Below are 22,229 nucleotides of genomic sequence, written 5' to 3'. Positions count from 1 at the left end.
AGATTGAATTTCAATGCATTCATGTACAGTTTATTCAAAGTATCCATTTTTGACTTCGTTATTGTCAATATAAAACCTTACTTTCACCTTGTACTCGAAAGTACTTACTTGGCATTTTATTTTAGTAGTTTGATTTTATTTGCTTTTCTAGTCGATGTTTCTCATCCTCGAGTATGTCCTCGAGGTTACGAGGCCGAGACTTATTTGCAAAACTTTCCAGCCTTGGAGTTGAGTTAGTTAGCAGCTGGTTTACCTATAATCCCAACTTTTTTACTGTCGATTAGGTTTTACTGGTTTGTTCCAAACTAACTTAGCTTGTTTGTTTGGTTCATAATCCATACACTTATAGTTTTTCAAGTCGAGTTAATAATCCAGACATTTTTAGCTCGCGTGTACACTTATTTATTTTCATGTCGGGTTAACAATCAAGACATTTTTTTTTATATATCTTTTCAAACCTATGGTATGATCGTATACCACTTAAAAGGGTTTCCAAAAAATTACATCATTAAAAAGAAAATAAAACTTTTGACTAAAATGTAGAACTTTATTGATAAGAAGTAAAAAAAAATATCAAGCACTTATTTGGTGACAATGGAAACATCATTCCTACACTAGTGATAATAAGGTTGTAGATGTTCACCATTCCAAGCCCGCGGAACAAAATCTCCATTTAACCTCGCCAGTTTATACACTCCAGGTCGAATGATAGACTCGATCTAGTAAGGCCCTTCCCATTTAGGTCCAAGTACCCCAGCAGAAGGGTCTCGTGTAGCTAAAAATATACGACTTAGCACCAGGTCTCCCAATCTAAATGTTCTATCTCGAACCTTCTTTATAAAATATCTAGTAGCTTGTTGTTGATGCAGCATTTTTCAAATCGGCTCCATCTCGTCTTTCTTCAATGAGGTCTAGACTTTCTTCGAGATAAGATTTGTTCAAGGCTTGATTGTTCATATGGCGTCGTATTGTAGGGATTTCGACCTCAATAAGAAACATGGCCTCGCATCCATAAGCTAGGGAGAAGGGAGTATGTCCTGGTGAAGTCCATGATGTGGTTCTGTAAGCCCATAAGACTTGAGGCAACTCCTCGGGCCATTTCCCCTTTGCCTCTTCTATCCTTTTCTTCATATAGATTTTAAGGTTTTATTGATTGCTTCGACCTGGTCGTTTGACTGAGGATGGGCCACAGAGGAGAAACTTTTTATTATCCCATTTTTTCGCAGAAATGGGTAAAAAGATCACTGTCAAACTGGGTTCCATTGTCTGATACTATTTTCCTGGGCATCCCATATCTGCAGATGATATTTTTTACAACGAAGTCTAAGACTTTTTTCGAGGTGATTGTAGCCAAGGGCTTAGCTTCGGTCCATTTTGTAAAATAATCAACTATGACCACAACGTACCTTACCCCACCTTTTCTAGCTGGCAATGAGCCTATGAGGTCAATTCCCCATACTGCGAATGGCCATGGGGAGCTCATCATGGTAAGCTCGGTGGGTGGAACTCGCGGAATTGAGCCAAATCGTTGACATTTATCACATCGTTTAACATATTTGAATGAGTCTGCCTTGATAGTGGGCCAGAAATACCCCTACCTTATCACCTTTTTGGATAGACTATGCCCCCCAGTGTGATCTCCACAAAACCCTTCATGGATTTCTTCCAAAATCTTCTTTGCCTCGGGTGGAGTTACACATCGAAGTAATGGCATAGAGTACCCACTTCTATACAACTTCCCCTCCACAATAGTGTTTCTTGGGATTTGATACATCAACTTTCTAGCCTTGTTCTGGTTTGCTGGGAGACTTCTGGTTTCGATGTAGTCCACTATTGGGGTCATCCAGGTTTGTTGCGAGTCAATAATGCATACTTCTTCTTCGTCAGGCTCGTTAATAATCAGGGTTGTTGGAAACTCTACTGGGACCATGTTCAGTGTATCAGCCTCGTTAGTTGTGGCGTGCCTGGCCAATACGTCTGCATTTGAATTTTTTTCTCGAGGGACTAGCTCTATAGCGTAGAACTCAAACTGTGCGAGTGCCTTTTTTGCTCTCTCTAGGTACGCAGCCATTTTTACACCATGAGCCTGATATTCCCCCAAGACTTGGTTGACCACTAGCTACGAGTCGCCATAGCAATGTATAGCCCTTTTTTTGAGCTCTCTAGCTATTCGAAGTCCCGCTAGTAATGCCTCGTATTCAGCCTCGTTGTTTGACGATTTAAAGCCGAACCTTAAAGCCGAGTGGAAACGATTTCCTGTTGGGGTAATTAATATGATACCTGCCCCTGATCCAATTTTGTTAGAGGATCCATCGATACAAATTTTCCACAGCTCGAGGGCTGGGGTTACAACTTCATCGTTGGAGATCCCAGTACATTCGACAATAAAATATGCCAGCGCCTGTTCTTTGATTGTGGTTCTAGGGTGATATGTGATCTCGAATTGTCTGAGTTCGACATCCAATTTTAACAATCTTTCGGACGCTTCTGGCTTGGACAAAACTTGTCATAGTGGCTGGTCAGTTAACACATGAATAAGATGTGCTTGGAAGTAGGGTCGAAGCTTTCGAGCTGCATGTATCAGACTCAGAGCAAGTTTTTCCATTAATGGGTACCTCGATTCTGCCCCCAATAATCTTTTGCTGACGTAGTATACAGTTTTATGTATTTTCTATCTTCTCGTGCTAGTACTGCACTAATGGTCTGCTCGGTTGTCGCGAGGTATAGATACAAAATTTCTCCTGTAATCAGTTTGGACAAGATTGGTGGTTCGGCGAGGTGTTTCTTAAGATTTTGAAATGTGAGCTTGCAGTCTTCTTACCACTCAAATTTTTTGCCCCTCTTAAAAGATTAAAGAATGGAAGGCATCGGTCTGTAGATTTCGAGATAAACCTACTTAAGGCCGCCATTTGTCTAGTTAAGCTTTGAACATCCTTATGTTTTCAAGGTGAGGGCATATCTATTAACGCCTTGATCTTGTCTAGGTTAACCTCTATTCCCTGTGCATTTACTATAAATCCAAGGAACTTACCTGAAGTAACTCCGAATGATCATTTTTGTGGGTTCAGCTTCATGTTGTATTTCCGAAGTATAGTAAAACACTCAGCGAGATCATCCACATGGTTATTGTTATGTATGGACTTCACCAACATATCGTCCACATAAACTTCCATGTTATTTCCTATTTGTTCAGCAAACATCCTATTTACCAGCCTTTGGTATGTGACTCCAGCGTTTTTGAGCCCGAAAGGCATGATGTTGTAGCAATATAATCATTTATCGGTCACAAAGCTCGTATGTTCTTGGTCCAGCGCATGCATGAAAATCTAGTTATATCCAAAATTGGCATCCATGAATAAAATGATGTCGTGACCTGCAGTGGCATCTACAAGCTGGTCTATTTGAGGTAAAGGGAAGTAGTCTTTAGGGAACGCCTTGTTAAGATCTGAGTAGTCAATACATGTTCACCACTTTCCATTGGGCTTTGGGACTAACACTGGATTGGCGATCCAATCAAGATAAAAAGCATCTCGTATGAATTGATTTGCTTTTAACCTCTCGACCTCTTCCTTGAGGGCCTTTTTTCTATCATCGTCTAGGAGCCTTCATTTTTGCTACTTTGAAGGGAAGCTCTTGTCAATATTTAGTGCATGGCTTATGACATTCGGACTGATTCCTACCATATCCAAGTGTGATCATGCGAACACATCCTAGTTTTCTTTCAAGAAGAAAATTAATTGCTATCTTGCTTTTTCAGAAAGGTTCTTGCCCATTTTTACCACCTTCGTGGCATCTTTTTCATCGAGCCCCACTTCCTTGAGCTCTTCCAATGGTTTGAGATCGACCCTTTCTTCTACTATGGGGTCGATCTCCTCCTCTATCTCAAAGGCAGATCTGTCCATCTCCTGAATAACTACAAGTGTTTGGACGCTTGTTTGATTTTTTCCTAACATGGAGATTTTGTAGCATTCCTTTCTAGCAAGCTGGTCCCCCTTCAATGTCCCGATGCAACTAGAATTCGGGAACTTGATGGCTAGATGCCTGACAGACGATACTGCCCCCAGCCCAATCAAGGCGGGTCTCCTGAGCAATATGTTGTAGGCCGATGGGGTATCCATCACCACGAACTCCATCATCTTAGTTACTGAGACTGGATAGTCTCCCAAAGTCACGGGGAGTTCGATCGATCTCGTACAGGCTGAAAATCAATATAGTGTTGTTGCATATCCTTTCAAATCGCGAACCGTGAGTCCCATCTTTTATAGAGTGGCCTTGTAAATGATATTCACTGAGCTCCCGTTATCAACCAGGACTCAGCAAACCCTCCTATTCGCGAGCTAAAGAGTATGACCAGTGGGTCATTGTGAGGAAACTAGACGTGTGACACGTCCTCTTCAGTAAATGTGATGGGTGGGGTTTCAAACCTTTGCTTTTTTGGAGCTGGTTGTTCGGGTTTGTAGGGGAAAATGTCTCCAGTCTTGAGCTCGTTGACGTATCTCTTTTGGGCGTTCCTGCCCGAACCTGCAATACGAGGTCCCCCTGAGATGGTTACTACATCTTCTCTATCAATTGGAGGAGGTCGCCCATCCTCCCATACTTGGGTGTTATTCTATTGGGAAGGTTGTGTATCTACTGTCCTTTGACTTGTTGAGGCTTGGTTGAAATTTTGGTTTCTTACGTACTGTCTGAAATATCCCTTCGAGATCAGGCCCTCGATCTCGTCCTTCAGTTGTCGACACTCATCAGTTATGTGTCTAAAGTCTCTGTGGAATCTACAGTACTTATTGGAGTCCCTTTTTTCCTTCTGATTCCGCATTAGGTCAGATCACCTAAACGGGGCCTGATTTTCATTGGCTAGAAATATTTTTTCCTTAGTCTCATTGAGCTCAGTATACACTTTGTAGACGAAGAAATACTTATCTCCCTTCTTCTTTTTCCCTCCATCAGCCTCCGGATTATTCCCTTCATTTTTCTTCCTTTTAGAAGGGTTATCGCCAGAGAGTTTTGATGTTGATGGGGCCGCCGAAGTCAAGGTTGAGTTAACGTTTGTCGTTGTAGTCACGGGCTGGGAGGTCAGGTTTAAGGCTAACCTTGCCTTTTCTACATTGACAAACCTCTGGGCCCTCCAGTTGAAATCAGTTAATGACCTAATGGGTTTCCTTTGTAAATCATCCTAAAGGGGACTCCCTGGTAGTATACCAGCTCTAACAGCCATCAAGTGGCCACTATCATCGACAATTTGAGCTCGAGCCATTTTTATATTAAACCTCGTAAGGTAACTTTTCTGTGATTCCCCTTGCTGTTGTCGGCCATTGGTCAAGGCCTCGACCTCAGGCCAGATGCCAACCATAGCCTTGAATTGTTTTTTAAAATCACTTGCTAATTGATCCTAGGACGAGATCGAATGTCTTTGAAACTTCTTAAACCAATTATTTGCTGGTCCCATGAGAAGCTGGAAACAGCATGCATCAGAGCTCGTAGCCAACATTGCTGGCTCGGATGATGGTATTAAAGTTGCTCAGATGACTATATGGGTATGAGTTTCCATCGAATGGTGCTACATGGGGTATTAGAAATATGCAAGGCAAAAGGCTCGAGCTCATCATCGAACTCTTCCGCCTTATCTCTACTTCGCTCGTCTTGCAGGAGCTTGAATGCCCTTTCCAACTAATTAATCCTCTCTTAGACCAGATCCACTGGGGGTCGAGCTTGAACTTGTGGGAATTGGTTATCGTTAATAAAAACTCTAGCTTCTTGTCTCGGCATAGGGTTATACGTCGATTGCTTACGATTGTTCAAATGGTCTCACAGATCAGGGTTTGGGGGATCATCTTGCCCCCAGTTATAGTTTAGGTGATCTCGTAGGTCAGGATGATTTCCCTGATTCCCAGTATGTCTAGGTTCAATATTATATATGCTTACAGACCAAGTGTAATCCGAGCACCTTCTTGCGAAGCTTACATCTCTTTCTGGCTGCGAGGCTCGGTGAATACGAGGTAGGTCCCCTGCTGGCCTCCTCACCCCAACGGTTTGTGATCTTGAAACCTAGCTTCTCGAAGGTTGAGGAGCTCTATGCTCCCAAGTAGCCTCCCTTTCATTCACCTATTCGGGTTTGGCCTGTCGGTTTCCATCTCGATTGCCACAGCGAGACGACCTCCGTGGTACAGGTTGTGGGACCTCTTGCACTGGTGAGGGGTGCCCCATTGGAGATGCTGGATGTCAAATGGGTGACGGAGGCTGCCTCCCATTCTTGCAGCTTTGGGATTCGGATTCTAAGCTTCTGGAGGAGCTCGGTTATTCCCGATCCTTATTGACAGCTCCACAGTCGGATTGTTAGTGGCCTCAGCCTAGGTGTTCCTCCGGGGCCTCGACTGATCCTGCTGCATCCTTTGTTCTGCCCTCCTGGTGGCCGTGCTCCCTCGGGGACGTCCTCTAGGTCTCCGGGGTGGTTCCTGGGCCTCGGCAACCTGTCTGGCTAATTCCTCGTTGCGCTTTGTCGCCTCTGCCGATTGTTTGTGCAGCTGGTGATTCTCTAGTTCCACAATAGGGACATATCTTTCCAGATTATAGTAAAGATCCTCATCCGGCCTGGGAGCAGGTGGCCCCTGGGAATCGGATGAATCACTTCTTTCTTTAGGGCTCAGGTCAGCCATGGACTGCTTTCCAGGTCGTCGTGGATATTCTTCGGTGCGAGGAGTTTGCTCCTCTGGTATTTGAGGCAATGGTCGCCTAGTGCTGGGGTTGTTTGCAGCCGCCATTGATAGTTCCAGAGGTTTTCTTATTAAACAAGCTAATCGTCTTGTTTAATGGCTCTCAATGAAAGCATCAAACTATTGACGTCGTTTTTCATCAACTTAGAAAAGGAGAGCACTAAACACAAAATAATAAAAATCAACAATAAACACATGATATATTACGTGGTTCAGTAGTTAAAATCTGCTTAGTCCACGAGTCGATATTATTTAATGGTGGAATTCTCCTAAAGCTCTTAGAACGCAATTTAGCAGAGTATTCCCAGTACTGAATTCAGCCCCCTTACAAATGAATTTCTCCAGTCTATTTATAGACTGGTTTACAGAATATCTCTCCTCTTATTTCGGAAAGTTATATTTCAAATTTCAAACAAATACAAATAAATGCTTTTAATTACATAATATCCAATGACAATCAGGATTTATTAACAGATTACAACATATCCTCTAGAGATAGGGATTTTCAAATGGTAATCGTATTCACACTAGATTAGCAACCTCAAACATATAACTTACATACCTTTGAGATCGATCAATCATCACGAGCTCACTACATTGGTTTGCCTCGGCCTTAGCAAGTGACCTTATAGAAATCATCCTCTCCTAGCTCGCAATGCCCAAGCTCGAACCTTCTTGACTGATACTAGATCGCCAACAAGAATAAACTAGGAAATTTATACAAGTGTTGAACACTTGTAATTGTAGCTTCGAGCTTGACATGTAACCTCAGAACACCTTCGAGACTGGGTGTAGTTCCGAGCTCATTGATTCTAACGTCGTCGTTTTAATACTTGAGTGAGATTGTCAAACCTAATTCACATAAATGCTGATGACATGGCACACTTTCTTATTTCAAACTTACACTTTACGAGCCTGTCTTTCGAGATCATAATTTCTATTCTCGAAATTTGGGTATAACAAATATAATTATTAAATTTCTACACTTGCATTATATATTATTATAATAATGATATTTATTATATTTAAATTTGAATTTGAATTTATATTAATATAATTATTATATATGTAGTCTTATATTATATATTATTATAATATTTAAATTTATATTAATATCATTAATAAATATCTATTTTTAGTTACTTTTAAATGTATATTTCGTTAAATATTTAGAATATATCGTTAAACATAATAAGACAAACCGTTAAAACCATGAATTTCTGTTATCTACACATTTTTTATATAGAAGAGATATATGTGAATATTTTAACTCGTTAGAACCCATGACTTTAAAATAACTTGATAAATTTTGTTGCTAAAATAATACAGGTCACCAAAAAGTTTATATAGTGATTTGGTTTCCACTAAAAATTAGGAAGCAAAAGTTTTAGTTTTGTGTGATTAAACTGAGGTACTTTTGTTCACAATATATATGGAAGATTTTTCAGTGGTTACTATCATAGATGGATACTAACAAGTATGATGATGTAACAACATAGTGATTTTGTATAACAAGTTACCAATAAGTAAATATTTTTTTTCTACATTAATTTCGAATTTAGTTTTTTTTTTTATCATAATTAATATTGTTTCCAATCAACGAAAGACACTAGATATATTTAGAAATTGACATGCATTTGAAAAATGAAAAGTTTATAATATAATATTTTCATAATAAATACACGTTTTTCATCAAGTAATCCTTTAAAAAATTTGATAAAATCAAAATTTATTCTTAGAAATATTAATTAACAACTATAATATGGATTATTGATCTTAATCCAATAACAAATATTAAAGTAACAATTCCATGTGTAGTAATAAGTAATAGTACACCCATATATATATTCATCATTAAATTTATATATAATTGTAAAACTCTAATAATAATGAATTGTAAAGTAAAACATTTAGTTATTGACGAAACTAAAAGTATGTTATTTTATATACACATTTGAATACTCTATATATTTATTTGAATAAACATGTAAGCTAATAAATTGTTAATCATGTATATCGAAGTGAGAATCTCATTGGAATGCAGCTAGGTTTTCCATAATAATATCACCCATGTATTATAAGCTGAGTGGTAATTCATAAATAAAGAAAAAAAAAGTTGCAAACATTTTGTCGATTAAGTGTTTCATGAGATAACATTAACTTAGCTCTCATGTGGTGCAACATTTTGAGAAAAATAATTTGGCTGTTCATAATTCTTCTTTCCAGATTTCGTTGCTTAATTCTCTGTTCTATTTATCATTTTTGTGGGATTTGATTCCTCCCAAATACAAACTGAATTAACTAACAATGACAATTAGTTTACCAACTTTAACTACCTCTAACTACTGCTTATTACTTAAAGTTTCCTATATATATTGTTCAGTCACTGCTTCTTAAAACGGATGGGATTTTAGACAGAGAAAGAGAAAGAGCTTTGAGATTAAGCTAGAGAGAAGATCAAGAAAGTGAGAGAAGAGAGTTGAGAAAGAGTGTGGGGTTTCGGGTTTCTATATTGAACAATTCACCAATATTTTGAATGTGAATTGTTCTGGTGTGTGTGAGAGTTTTTACTTAGTAGAGTCCTTGTATATGTGCCACGCTGGACTGTAATCTTCCTCAATTATTGATCAATGAAAAATCTCCTTGATGGTATTATGAACTGGATGTAGAAGACTAGGCAATCTAGTCTTTGAACAAGTATAAATCATGTTGTGCATTTGTTTCTTATATTTTCTGTTTTAAGCTTCCTCTTGTGCACTTTTATGTTTGATACATTGTTAGATATCTATTTTATTGAATCTGTTATCTATAGACTAACAAGTTGTTTTTATCTTGAGAGTATAATTTACAACAAATTAGATCCAGGTTGTCGCTACAAGATTGATCAAGAAAGCTCCAAGAACTCATGACAACTATGGTAAAGTTTGAGTTAAAAAGTTTGATGGCACATGTGACTTTGCTTTGTGGAGAGAGAGCCTTAAGGGCATTCTAGTACTCCAAAAGGTGGCAAAGGTTCTTGGAGAAGAAAAACTACTATCTGAGAAGAAACCTAATGAAATTGCAGAAATGGAAGAGATGGCATACTACACCATTATTCAGCATCTATCTAACAATTTTAGGAAGAAATTGACCAATGTGACTAAAGCAAAAGAAGTATGGGATAAGTTGGAAGAGCTGTACTTGAAGCCTTCAATCTCAAGCAAGATTAATTTGATTGAAAGGTTCTATGATTTTAGAATGAACTCCTCATTGTCTTTAGATAATAACAGTGACAAGTTTAATGAGATTATTATAGGTTTGGCTAACATCAATCACAAATTAGATGAGGAAAGTCAAGCTATCATTCTGTTGTGGTCTCTACCGATTGCCTACCAAGAGGTCAAAGCAGCCATTAAATATGGCAGAGATTTAATTTCTTCAGAAGATGTTCTTGTTGCTCTAAAGTCTAAGGATTTTGAATTATAATTAGAGAAGGAATCTAATAAAGAAGAAGTGTACTTGCCCTGAGGAAGAACATCAAGAAAAAGCCACTCAAGGAATCATCATAACTCACATTCAAGATCCAAGTCACGGGGTAGAGAAACTCATAAATGCTACTTCTGTGGAAAGTCAGACCATATATAACGATTTTGTTATAAATACAAGGACCAAACAAGCCATTCCAAGCTGCAACAAGATTAAAAATAATATAACAATACAACAATGATCTTAAATCTGTCAAGAAAGACATTGCAGCTATTGCATAAAGAAATGAAGAATGCTCATCATATCGAGAGCTCTTTTCCATCTCTGAAACTTCACTAAACAGGGAGTGGATTCTAGATTCTGGATGCACTTATCACATGTGTCCAAATCAAGAGTCATTTTTTTTATTACAAACCTATTGATGGTGGAAAAATGCTAATGGGAAATGATTTTTCATGCAGAGTAGTGGACATGGAAAAGTAGCTGTCAAGCAATTTAATGGAGAAATCAAAGCCCTATCCAATGTGACACACATTCCAGAACCCAGAAGGAATTTAATCTCCCTAGGGACTCGTGAAGATGAAGGCTATGGTTACAAATCTAGTGAGGGAAACTTGAAGATCACCAAAGGCTCATTGTTAGTCATTAAATGGTGAAAAGCCAAGAAAATGACATGAAAATCTGGGATCAAAGTCTTGGACATATAAGTGAACAAGGCATTACAGAATTGCACAATCAAGGCATAATTGAGAAGCTGAAAGTATGTGCCTTACCATTTTGTGAAGCTTGAATTTTGGGAAAACAACTCAATATTAAATTCATAGCTGCTAAACACAACACAAAGAGGATACTTGAGTATGTTCATACTGATCTTTGGGGGGCATATAAAGTGCCAAACACTCGGGTAAGCAGTATTTTCTTTCAATTGTAGATGACGTTAGTAGATGTGTTTGGACTTACCGATTGATAACTAAAGATGAATGTTTAGATCAATTTAAAGCAAGGAAAACTCAAGTAGAATACCAACTGATTTGAAAGTTCGAACTCTTAGGACTGATAATGGATTAGAATTTGTGAATAATGAGTTTGATGCTTTATGTAAAGAAAATTGCATAACTAGGCATATAATTGTTGTAAACACGCCCGAAAAAAATGGAATTACATAAAGGATGAATAAGACCCTGTTAAATAAGGTGAGATGTCTATTGTTTAGTTCTGGACTAGGCAAACCATATTGGGGAAAAGCATTAGCTATAGCTTTCTATTTGATAAATAGAGACCCAAATAGATCTATAGATTTAAAAACACCTTTTGAAATGTAGTATGGAAGGTTGCCTAAACATCTTAAAGTCTTTGGTTGTACAACATATGTACATTAATCAAAAGATAAACTATAGCCTAGATCCATAAAATGTATTTTCCTTGGTTATCCTATTAGCACTAAAGAATATAGAATATGTGTTAACCAAAAGAGCAAACTTAAGATTGTCATAGCAATAAATGTGGTTTTTAATGAACATGATTTTCCTCATTTAATATCTGAGATTGGTTGTTCCTCTAATGATGTTCCAGGGAACTTAGCAAACAAAGAAACTGCCAAACCTTAAATAGAGCAGTCTGCTGCCAAACCGAGTAAAAATGATGTTGAAGATGATGCAATCGATGAGGAAACAGAGATTCTAATGACCAAGAAGATTTGTCTAGCGATACTTGCTAGAGATAGAGCTAGACTAAGCATTCAACCTCTAGCATGATACGTAGAGGTAGATTTAATTACATATGCTCTAGTTTCTGTCCAAACAGAAATTCAGGAACCAACCAACTATGAAGAAGCTATAAATGGAATACATAAGAAACATGGATTGCAACTATGATAGAAGAAATGAATCACTTAATAAGAACAAGACTTGGGAACTTGTTGCTAACTCTACAAACTAGAAAGTGATTGCATGCAAGTGGATATACAAAGTGAAAGAAGGAATGACAGAAAATGAACCACTGAGATTTAAAGCCAGACTTATAGCTAAGGGCTTTATTCAGGTGGAAGGCACCGATTACGCATAATTTTTTCCGCTATGGTTAAATATAAGATAATAAGGTTGCTTCTATCTATTGCTACACAACAAGACATGGAGGTGGAACAACTTGATGTCAAAACAAATTTATTGAATGGTTATTTGGAAGATGAAATATACATGAAACAACCACCTGGTTTTTAGGTGGAAAGTTACAAGTTAGAGCTAATTTGCAAACTGAAGAGATCTCTATAAGGATTGAAATAATCACCAAGGTAGTGGACTAAAAGATTCAATTCTTATATGCAAGAAATCGGGTTTACAAGGTCAGATTTTGATCACTGCCTTTACTTTAAAAATCTGAATTTATCCACAACATTTTTCTTGTTACTCTATGTAGACGATATGCTCATTTTGAGTAGGGATAAGGCAATAATAAAAGGAATGAAAGCTAAACTCAAACAAGAGTTTGAAATGAAATAACTTGGTCATGTTAAGAAAATCCTTGGCATAGAGGTTACATGAAACCAAAGAGATGGAATGATTTATCTTAAGCAATTTAACTACATTCAGAAGTGGTTCACACATTCAATTTGTAGGATGCTAAGAATACTTTAGTACCATTAGGTGGTCAATCCATGTTTTCCAAAGAACAATGTACAATTAGCTGAGAAGATATCAAAGAAATGAGCAAATTTCCATATGCTACGGCTTTAGGCAGCCTAATGTATGTAATGGTTAGCACCAGACTAGATATAGCTCATGCACTAAGTATTCTTAGTACGTTCATGTCAAATCCTGGAATGTAGCATTGGCAAGCTCTCAAATGGCTTCTATGATATTTAAATGGAACTTGGGATTATGGACTGGTGTACAAAAAGGTAGAAAAGGAACTTGAATTGACAGGTTATATAGATGCTGACTATGCTTCAAATAGAGAACATCAAAGGTCCACTACTGCCTATATCTCCATGACCAACAGAAACTATGTGTGTTGGAAAGCCCAGCTACTCAGGCGTTTGAAGAAGCTATTTGGCTCCAATGTATCTTACACAAACTAAACTGTCTGAATGGAAACGCAAAAGTTTACTCTGATAGACAGTCTTCAATTCACTTGTGCGAGAATCCGCTTTATCATGAGAAGAGTAAATACATTGACAAAATACTTTTCTCGATAAGGGAGAAAATTGAAGATGAGATAATTGACTTAGACAAAGTCAAAACAAAAGATAATCCAGGTGATGTTGGCACCAAAGTCTTAGCAGTATGTAAGTTTAGGCATTGCCTAAACTTGCTTAGCCTTGGGAACTAATGGCATACTTAAGGATCACCATCTTGGAAAGGAGCAGCTTAATCTTTTACAGTTTATATTTGAAAGGAATAAGGTGGAATTTTTGGGATTTGATTCCTTCCAAATACCAACTGAATTAACTAACCTTGACAGTTAGTTTACCAACTTTAACTAACTTTGACTACTGCTTGTTACTTAAAGTTTCCTATATATATAGTTCAGTCACTCCTTCTCAAACGAATGGTTTTTTAGATAGAGAAAGTGCTCCAAGATTGAGCTATAGAGAAGATCAAGAAAGTAAGAGAAGAGAGTTGAGAAAGAGTGTGGGGTTTTGGGTTTTTGTATTGAACAATTCACCGCTGTTTTGAAAAGTGAATTGTTTTTGTGTGTGTGAGAGTTTTTGCTCAGTAGAGTGCTTGTTCATGTGCCACAATTGACTGTAATATTCCTCAATTACTGATCAATCAAGAATCTTCTTGATGGTATTCTGAACTGGATGTAGAAGACTAGGAAATCTAGTCTTTGAACTAGTATATATCCTGTAGTGCATTTGTTTCTTATATTTTCTATTTTAAGCTTTCTCTTCTGAACTTATATGTTTGATACATTGTTAGATATCTAGTTTATTGAATTTGTTATCTAGACTAACAAGTGGTTTTCATCTTGAGTGGATAACTTACAACAATTTTCAATATAGGATCATGTACTCTTTTATCTCTTATATAGATTTTTTAATCCTCTCAATCTAGCTGAGATTTTCACAAGGTATATATTAGACAAATTGTTTGATTCATAATCATTTTGGATTAATTTTATATTTAACTATTATTGGTTTGGTTTGTATTTGAGTTTGACATTATTTAATTAACACTTTACGCGTTTAAGTTGTTTTTTCATAAAATAATTCTTAAGCTCTTAATACTAGATTGGTCGAGTGCTATATATACTATTGTAAAAGTTTTTGTGCTTATTCATTTAGTTCAATTTTCTTTAAAATAAAATAAAAATATATATATACATACACATATATCTCTTCTATATAAATAGTGTGTAGATAACAAAAATTCTTAGTTTTAGTGGTATTTTATTAACTTTAATAAAATATTACCAATATTTAACAGAATGTATCTTTAAAAGTTATGCGATGTGGAAAGTCATCTGACATCATACTAGAAAATCCTGAGACAGAGAGAACCTACAGACATAACTATTAGAATAACAGGTTGGAGGCAATAATGGCTGTAAATCAAGGGAATGCAACGAACAATGCTGCCAATAATGTTCAAGGGCTAGCAGCTGCTGCAGAAACCTTGTTGCTGCAAAGGTACTTGTTGAACAAGGACCAATGACTCTTAGATATTATGTACTCCGACTGTCATGGGAGTGCATTCATGCATCATACATCCCATCGTTGCCGCTAACAGCTTTGAAATCAAGCCAACAATTTTACAAATGGTGCACTCCACCGTACAATTTGGTGGATTACCTACTGAGGATCCAAACTTGCACATAGCCAATTTCTTAGATCTATGTTCAATATTTAAGATGAATGGGGTGAGTGATGATGCAATTCAACTGAGACTATTCTCATTTTTCTTAAGGGACATAGCGAAGAGTAGGTTAATTTTGCTGCAAGCCAATTCCATCACGGCATGGGGCGAACTAGCCCAAAAGTTCCTTGCTAAGTTATTTCCTCCAACAAAAGCTGCAAAGATAAGAGGAGAAATTATTAATTTCCACCAGAATGACGGGGATTCATTGTATGATGCATGGGAGCATTTCAAGGAGTTGTTATTGAAGTGTTCCCATCACGAAATGGAGAAGTGGATGCTAGTGCACAAATTTTATAATGGGTTGGGTGGTACTACTCGCACCATCATTGATGCAACAACAAGGGGTGCTTTCATGAGCAAGAGTGCTAATGAAGCATATGAGTCATTGGAGGAGATGACCATGAAAAATTACTAGTGGCCTACTGAGAGGGAAAGTACAAAGAAGGTGGCTGGAATGATTGAATTAGACGTCATCTCAATGCTCACAACTCAAGTGGCATCCCTAACGAAATAGTCACAACAGAACAATCTCGTAGCTCAAGCATGCAATTGTAAAGTATGTGTGAAATGTGTGGGATGGCTCATCCACCTAATTGTTGAGTCTAATTTTGTGTTGTGTTTAGGTGGTGTTTTAGGTAGTTTTATTTAAGCTTTTTAATTGTTTAGTGCGCTATTATGCTTGTTTTTGTCTTTTTGTAGGTTTTAGTTATCAAATAAAGGAAATGAGCAATTGGAGGAAATTGGTTGAAAATAGATAAAAAAAAAAATCATCTTTTTGGTGTTGATTCCGTAAGAAGATAATTCCTCGTGAAATTTTAAAGCTCTAGTGAATTTTTTGGGATAAAAAGGGTTAAAATTGGAGAAGTTACTTAGGGCTGCAGCATGGCTTGGTGGCGCCACGGCCAGACCCTTTACAGAAAGGGTGTTTTCCTAGTGTGTACACACGCTGCTACATAGTTTTATGGGGCTGCGACTTTGGAATCTTCAAGTACCTAGAAATTTAACACGCATCGCGGCATGGGTTTTGTAGCGGCGCGACCTGCCTCCTTGCTGAGAGAAAAATAATTAAGTTATAAATCTAATTTTGAAAAGAGATAAGATACTTGGGGGGGGGGGGGGATTACAAATTTTGAAGTGAAGAACACACAGTGGAGCATCTCCATTCGTTCTCAACAGCTCTCTTTCTTCTACTCGGTTTTTCTTTATGTTTATTTTTTATTTTTGATTCTATGGTTGTTCTTCCAATGGGTATGGACTAATTTGATTTTCTAGGGTTTTTAATGTAATCATTTGGATCTTTGTTATTTTCTATGAGGATTTCATGATTCATTCTTCACTTCTATTCTAAATTATTTGGTCTGTTCTCAATTCTTGTGAATGCTTGATCACCATTTGCATGATTTATGATTTAGATTAGAAATCTAAAAAGTGAGAATTGATTATGCTATGATTGAATAATCACAATTTTCATATTGGATGAATTTTTTAGTTTTAGGATTATTGTGTTCAATGCCTTTTATGTGTTGGAATTTATCATAGGAATGTAGAAAATTAACATGTAAATTGAGTTCTTTGTTTCTTGAAAAAGTATAAGAATCATTTTTTTTAATCCGCTATTAGTTTAGGAAGAAGAATTGTGATGTCTGATTAGTGAAAGAATAACGCGAATAGTTGATGAAACAAAAATCCCTACTTCTTTATTTTTGAAGTTCTTACAATTATTTGCTTTCTTTCATAGTGTTATTTTATGTTTATTGCTTTTGCTATTTTAATATTTTTTAAACCAATTTATTGTTGACAAAATAGAAGTAGCAAATTAATTTGTTGGTAATTAGTAAATCAATCTCCATGGGAACGATCTTTATTTATCATTGTATTACATGCGTTGATTATGTATACTTGTGTTATCCCTAAAAAATACGGGGATGACGTGGCAAATGAGAAAGTGGCACGTGGCATCAAAAATCAGGGAAAAACGACGAATTATTGAAAAAGATAGGTCCAAGACCTATGGGGAAGTCGGCCAGGCCACGACCCCGTAGGGGTGGTCGTCTTGACCCCTACCCCTAGGGGTGGTCGACCTAAACATGCCCAAGAACCCCCTGGGGGTGGTCGGCCCGACCCCAACCCTTAAGGGTGGTCGGCCCAAGTATTCCCAAGAGCCCCTAGGGATGGTCGGCCTGACCCCTACCCCCAGGGGTGGTCGGCCTGACATGCTCAAGAACACCTGGGTGGTCGGCCCACCCTATTCTTCAGAGGGTGGTTGGCCTAAACTCCCAAGTACACTTCACTAAGTAATACTCGCACTCGTTCAAACTGAGATCAAACAGGTCCAACACCCAGAAGATCGCAGGCCTAGAACCCAGAGGATTAATAGTTCCAATACCCAGATGGTCATCAGGCCTAGCACCCAAGCTCTGAAGGGTCATCGAGCCAAACACCTAAGTCTCATAGACCAACCAAGACTTAACATTTTCCCAGAGGTATCAATTGTGCATTATCTGCCATGATCCAGAGAAACAACAAGAAGACCCACGATCTCATAATCATTGGGAGGTGGGCATGTATCTCCACTACCTAATAATCGTGTACCAAACCACGATCCCAATATTATTAATCATGTAACAACCCCTGGGTACTATAAATAAAGGATCCATGGCTTCGTTTCAAAGGATCACTTTTTCTGGAATTTTTGAGAACTGAAGAATATTTGGGGAAAAACTTTGGGAAAATTATAAATGAGGAATACTTTTGTTCATTAGTGTAATTGTCAAGTGACTCAATACTAAAAGCTAAGTGGATTAGGTTATTACTGTTCATCGGAATAGGGCCGAACCACTATAAAATTTTTGTGTGTTTGTTTAAGATATTCGTACTCTGTCATTTATTATATTTATTTTGTTCAAAAGGTTTAATATATTGTACATACAACCATTGGAAAATTTCACAGGTCAACAACTTGCATATTAATTTTAGCGAACAAGTTTTTGGCGCCGTTGCCGAGGATTGATTTTTATTAATATGAATACAGTTAATTTTTATTCTAATTTGGTTTGTTTGTGTTAATTGTCTCTAACTGTTGTGTTTGAGAATCTTAATTTTAGGTTCCAATTGGTACATGCGATGCCAAGGGACTGGCAATCTTTTGCCCATTAATAGTGAAATTGAGAGGACTTGTAGACCGAACAGAAAGCAAAAATGGTTAGCAGAGATGACCCAACATAAGAGCAATGGGTTGAATGGAGATGCTGCTAAGCCAACAATTTGCACACTCAAAGACTATGTAGTCCCTGTTGTTACCGGAGTACAATCATGCATCCAATCACCGACAGTTGCAGCCAATAATTTTGAAATTAAACTGGCGATTCTGCAAATGGTCCAGTCCACTGTCCAGTTTGATGGACTCCCTACTGAGGATCCCAATACACACATAGCCGATTTCCTGGAGTTGTGTGGAACTTTTAAATATAATGGGGTAACCGACGATGCTATTACACTGGGAATTTTCCCATTCTCACTGTGGGATAGAGCTAAAAGTTGTTTGAACTCTCTTCAAGCCTCCTAAACCACTACATGGGAGCCATTAGCTCTGAAATTTCTTGCTAAATTTTCCCTCCATAATGGCTGCAAAGTTAAGAGGGGAATTAATAACTTCTCTCAATTTGATGGAGAGTCTCTTTATGATTCATGGGAGAGGTTTAAGGAGCTTTTGAGGAAGTTTCCTCATCATGGGATTGAAAAATGGATGCTGGTCCATAATTTTTACAATGATTTATGTTGGATGACTCGCACCATTATTGACGATGTAGCATGTGGTGCTTTCATGAGCAAGAGTGCTAATGAGACTTATAAATTTCTTGAAGAAATGGTCATGAATAACTATCAGTGGCCTAGTGAACGAGATAGAAATGAGAAGATAGCTGGTATGCATGAGCTGGATGCTATTACCACTTTCACTGCTCAGGTTACATCATTGACAAAGCAACTGCAAAAAAATTCAATGGCCACTCAAGTCATGCAAATCCAAGCGGAATGTCATTATTGTGGTGGTCCTCACCCATTTGAGCAGTGTATGGTAGTTGAGATGAACAACACCATTCCCATGGAACAGGTGAATATGATGGGAAATTTAAATAGGCAAAATCCATTCTCCAGCCCGTTCAATCAAGGGTGGAGAAATCAACCTAATTTTTCATGGAGAAATAATCAGGGTCCTCAACAAATTTAGTATCCTATGCTTCAAGCTCCACCTCAGGCACCGTTACAACCATCGGTACTACCTGTTGCTCAAGAGAAGAAAAATGAGTTACAGGCTACACTTTTAACTTTGACCAACTCTCAATGTCAATTTATGACAGAAACTCGCTCATCCGTCATGAATCTTGAGATGCAAGTTGGTCAGTTAGCAAAGATGTTACAAAGTAGGCCTCAAGGAAATTTGCCAAGTAATACAAAAGTGATTCTTAAAGAGAAATGCAATGTAATATCTTTGAGGAGTGGGAAGAAGTTGGAAGAGCAACCCAAGAATTCTATACCTACACCAAAATTTCATGTTGAGAATGAGGGTAAGGTAGAAAAAGAGGTTATTGAAGACCTTGAGAAGAAGTAGTCACCAGTGAGTTATGAGCACCACATCAAGATTCCATATCCTCAGTGACTTCAAAAGAAGACACTTGACAAGCAGTTTTCGAAGTTTCTAGACATTTTTTGAAAACTTCACATTAACATACCTTTTGCTGAGGGACTTGAACAAATGCCAAGTTATGTGAAGCTTATGAAGGAAATCTTATCAAAGGAAAAGAAGATGGAGGATTATGAGACAGTGGCGCTTACTGAGGAGTGCAGCGCTATTTTGTAGAAGAAACTACCTCCTAAGCTTAAAGATCTGGGTAGTTTCATGATTCCTTGCTCAATAGGAGATACTGTTACGACCAAGGCCTTATGTGATTTAGGGGCTAGTGTAAATTTAATGCCCTTATCTACTTTTCGGAAGCTGAATTTGGGAGAAGCTCGCCCCATTGCTATGTCCTTACAAATGGCAGACCACTTTGTTAAACAACCTCGTGGAGTAATTAAGGATGTCTTAGTTAAGGTTGGTAAATTTATCTTCCCTGCTCATTTTATTATTCTAGATATGGAGGAAGATGCAAACATTCCCATTATTTTGGGAAGACCATTCTTAGCCACATGGAGAGCACTAATTGATGTACAAAAGGGGGAGTTGAAGTTGCGAGTGTAAAACGAAGAGGTAACATTTAATGTTTTCCCAGCAACTGATATTCCAACTTGTTGTAGAGTGGGTGTGGTATGTAGTGGTGGTAATAATTTGGAAACTACCAAGAGAAAAACCAATGGTGAAATTGGTAGTCGAGTAGTTCGTCATTGTTTGAAACGATTCTGTAGTGGGAAGGCTCGAAGGCTACATGAGCGGTGGAAGGCTCTGATGATTAGCAACATCAAAAGATGAGATTTTGCCTATGACACTATGGCTCTAAAGAATGAGCGGGGTGGACTTGACCCGAGTTGAAGTTTAATGAAGGAAGTGAGCGTCCAACTGGAGACGTTAAATAAAGCGCTTTTGGGAGGCAACCCATTGTTATTTTTAATTCGAGTTTTTATGTGTTTGTAATTTTTATTTTCTATAAAACTCTTTTTAATTTTTGTTCTTAGGTTTAGATTTTATTTTCAGTAATTTTTAGTTTAGTTTGTAATTTTTGAATCTTGAAATACATGAAAAAAAGAAAGAAAAAAAAGGTTTTATTTTGAGCTGCAGCGCCTAGGACAAACTGAACTTTCCAATCACTGCCTCCGCCATCTCCATTTTGATGATGTTTAGCTGGACTGTTGGTAATTTTTCTTTCCTTTTCTTTTTGTCACATTGGGGACATTGTGCCAATCAAGTTTTGGGGAGGAGTCTTACTATTTTGTGTGTTTGTGCAGTGTTTTTAGTTTGTGTTTGTGTTTGTTCTTGTTTGGGTTTTATCTTAGTTGAATGTTATGTTGTGTTTGTGTAAATCAAGTTGTCAATGCTAGCCTATGATATTTAAGAAAATGTTGTGCAAATTTTCGAATTTTTGATCGATTGAATCCGTGTGCTTGGTTAAATTGCATTGGTAGTTTGCTTCTATCCATGAAAAAATGAATGTTTAGCCATGATTGGAAAAATTATTTGAAAATTGAATATGAGTGTATGCATTGTTGGCTTGTAGTTTGATGAATGAATGAATCTAGAACTTGCTTGTTTACCATATGAGACGAAATCCTAGATGAGTTATGCTTAGGAAAGTGAATTAGGCAATTTCTTGGAATGTTTGAGCTTTTCAAGCCAACCCGAAAGTAATTATCCATTGTTACTCTTGTTGAGGCTAAAAATATTCTCTTTGTTGAATGATACCAATTGTGAGCCGAATCGACATTTTGCTTTTTTTTCCTTCCCTTAGCGAGCATATGGACAAATAAAGGGGAATGGTTTGTAATGGGGTGTTATGAAATGTGGTGTTGTTATAACGAAGAGTTTAAAGGTTGAGAATAGAAAATAATAATAATATGAAGGAAATTTAAAAATTCAAGCTACACTCATGATATGCTTTGACAAAAACAAGTTTGGGGGAGTGTAGTTTGAATGAAAAAAAGAAGAAGAAATAAGCTTTTCTCAACCTTTATTTGGGTTTACATTGGGTTTTCTTTGGAAATTGTTTGTTTGTAAGTTCATATGCTTATGGTAATTTGGAGCCTAAATGCATATATCTACACATTGCCTAAGCCTTTTGTTATGAGCCTAAAGTCCTAATGATCTTGAGCATATTTTGTCTACATTAGTGGAGGGTGGTGAACAGTGCAAGCATATGGACTATTGGTTTGATTGTTTGATGGAGAAATTTGGCATGCATACATAGATTAAATTGTTGAGTAATTTTTGTGATTATGGTTGAATAGGCATTCTTGGGATCGAAACATATTGTTGATGTGGTTTAACTGAAATTCTGAATCGTTTTAGAAATTGGAATTTTGGACGTTTGTGTGAGATTTTCTGAAAACAAGGCTAATTCAGTGTTGTTGACTTGATTCATTAGTTTGTGTCGTTCTGTATTTGAGTTTTCTAGTTGGGTGAGTTTAGTTTGAATCTTTACTTAAGGGCAAGTAAAGGTTAAGTTTGAGGGAGTTTGTTGAGTATAATTTTGTGTTATGTTTAGGT

The 22,229-nt window shown here is 37.3% G+C and overlaps 1 protein-coding gene and 2 non-coding genes across 3 annotated transcripts; 1 reads left to right on the top strand and 2 right to left on the bottom strand.

The window, feature by feature from the left end:
* Positions 1-15,191: 15,191 nt before the first annotated feature.
* LOC133780709 (small nucleolar RNA R71) lies at positions 15,192-15,298 on the bottom strand. The gene has a single exon (XR_009869529.1). It is a non-coding gene; the product is annotated as a small nucleolar RNA R71 (small nucleolar RNA).
* Positions 15,299-18,152: 2,854 nt separating this feature from the next.
* On the top strand, positions 18,153-19,643 carry LOC133779859 (uncharacterized). Its single transcript, XM_062219760.1, has 3 exons — positions 18,153-18,573; positions 18,667-19,145; positions 19,263-19,643. The coding sequence occupies exons 1-3, from the start codon at positions 18,153-18,155 to the stop codon at positions 19,641-19,643; spliced, it is 1,281 nt and encodes a 426-aa protein (XP_062075744.1).
* On the bottom strand, positions 18,663-18,769 carry LOC133780745 (small nucleolar RNA R71). The gene has a single exon (XR_009869563.1). It is a non-coding gene; the product is annotated as a small nucleolar RNA R71 (small nucleolar RNA).
* Positions 19,644-22,229: the final 2,586 nt, after the last annotated feature.

This window comes from Humulus lupulus, chromosome 5, assembly GCF_963169125.1.
Source record: "Humulus lupulus chromosome 5, drHumLupu1.1, whole genome shotgun sequence".
NCBI classification, from domain to species: domain Eukaryota; kingdom Viridiplantae; phylum Streptophyta; class Magnoliopsida; order Rosales; family Cannabaceae; genus Humulus; species Humulus lupulus.
Note: the sequence above shows the minus strand (reverse complement) of the source record. Positions and strands in the feature narration are given on the sequence as shown.

Coding starts and splice junctions, on each gene's coding strand:
- LOC133779859 (XM_062219760.1), top strand. CDS start 18,153: ATGCGATGCCAAGGGACTGGCAATCTTTTGCCCATTAATAGTGAAATT. Junction 18,574..18,666: donor GTGGGATAGAGCTAAAAGTT/GTTTGAACTCTC, acceptor ATGGCTGCAAAG/TTAAGAGGGGAATTAATAAC. Junction 19,146..19,262: donor ACACCATTCCCATGGAACAG/GTGAATATGATG, acceptor CAACAAATTTAG/TATCCTATGCTTCAAGCTCC.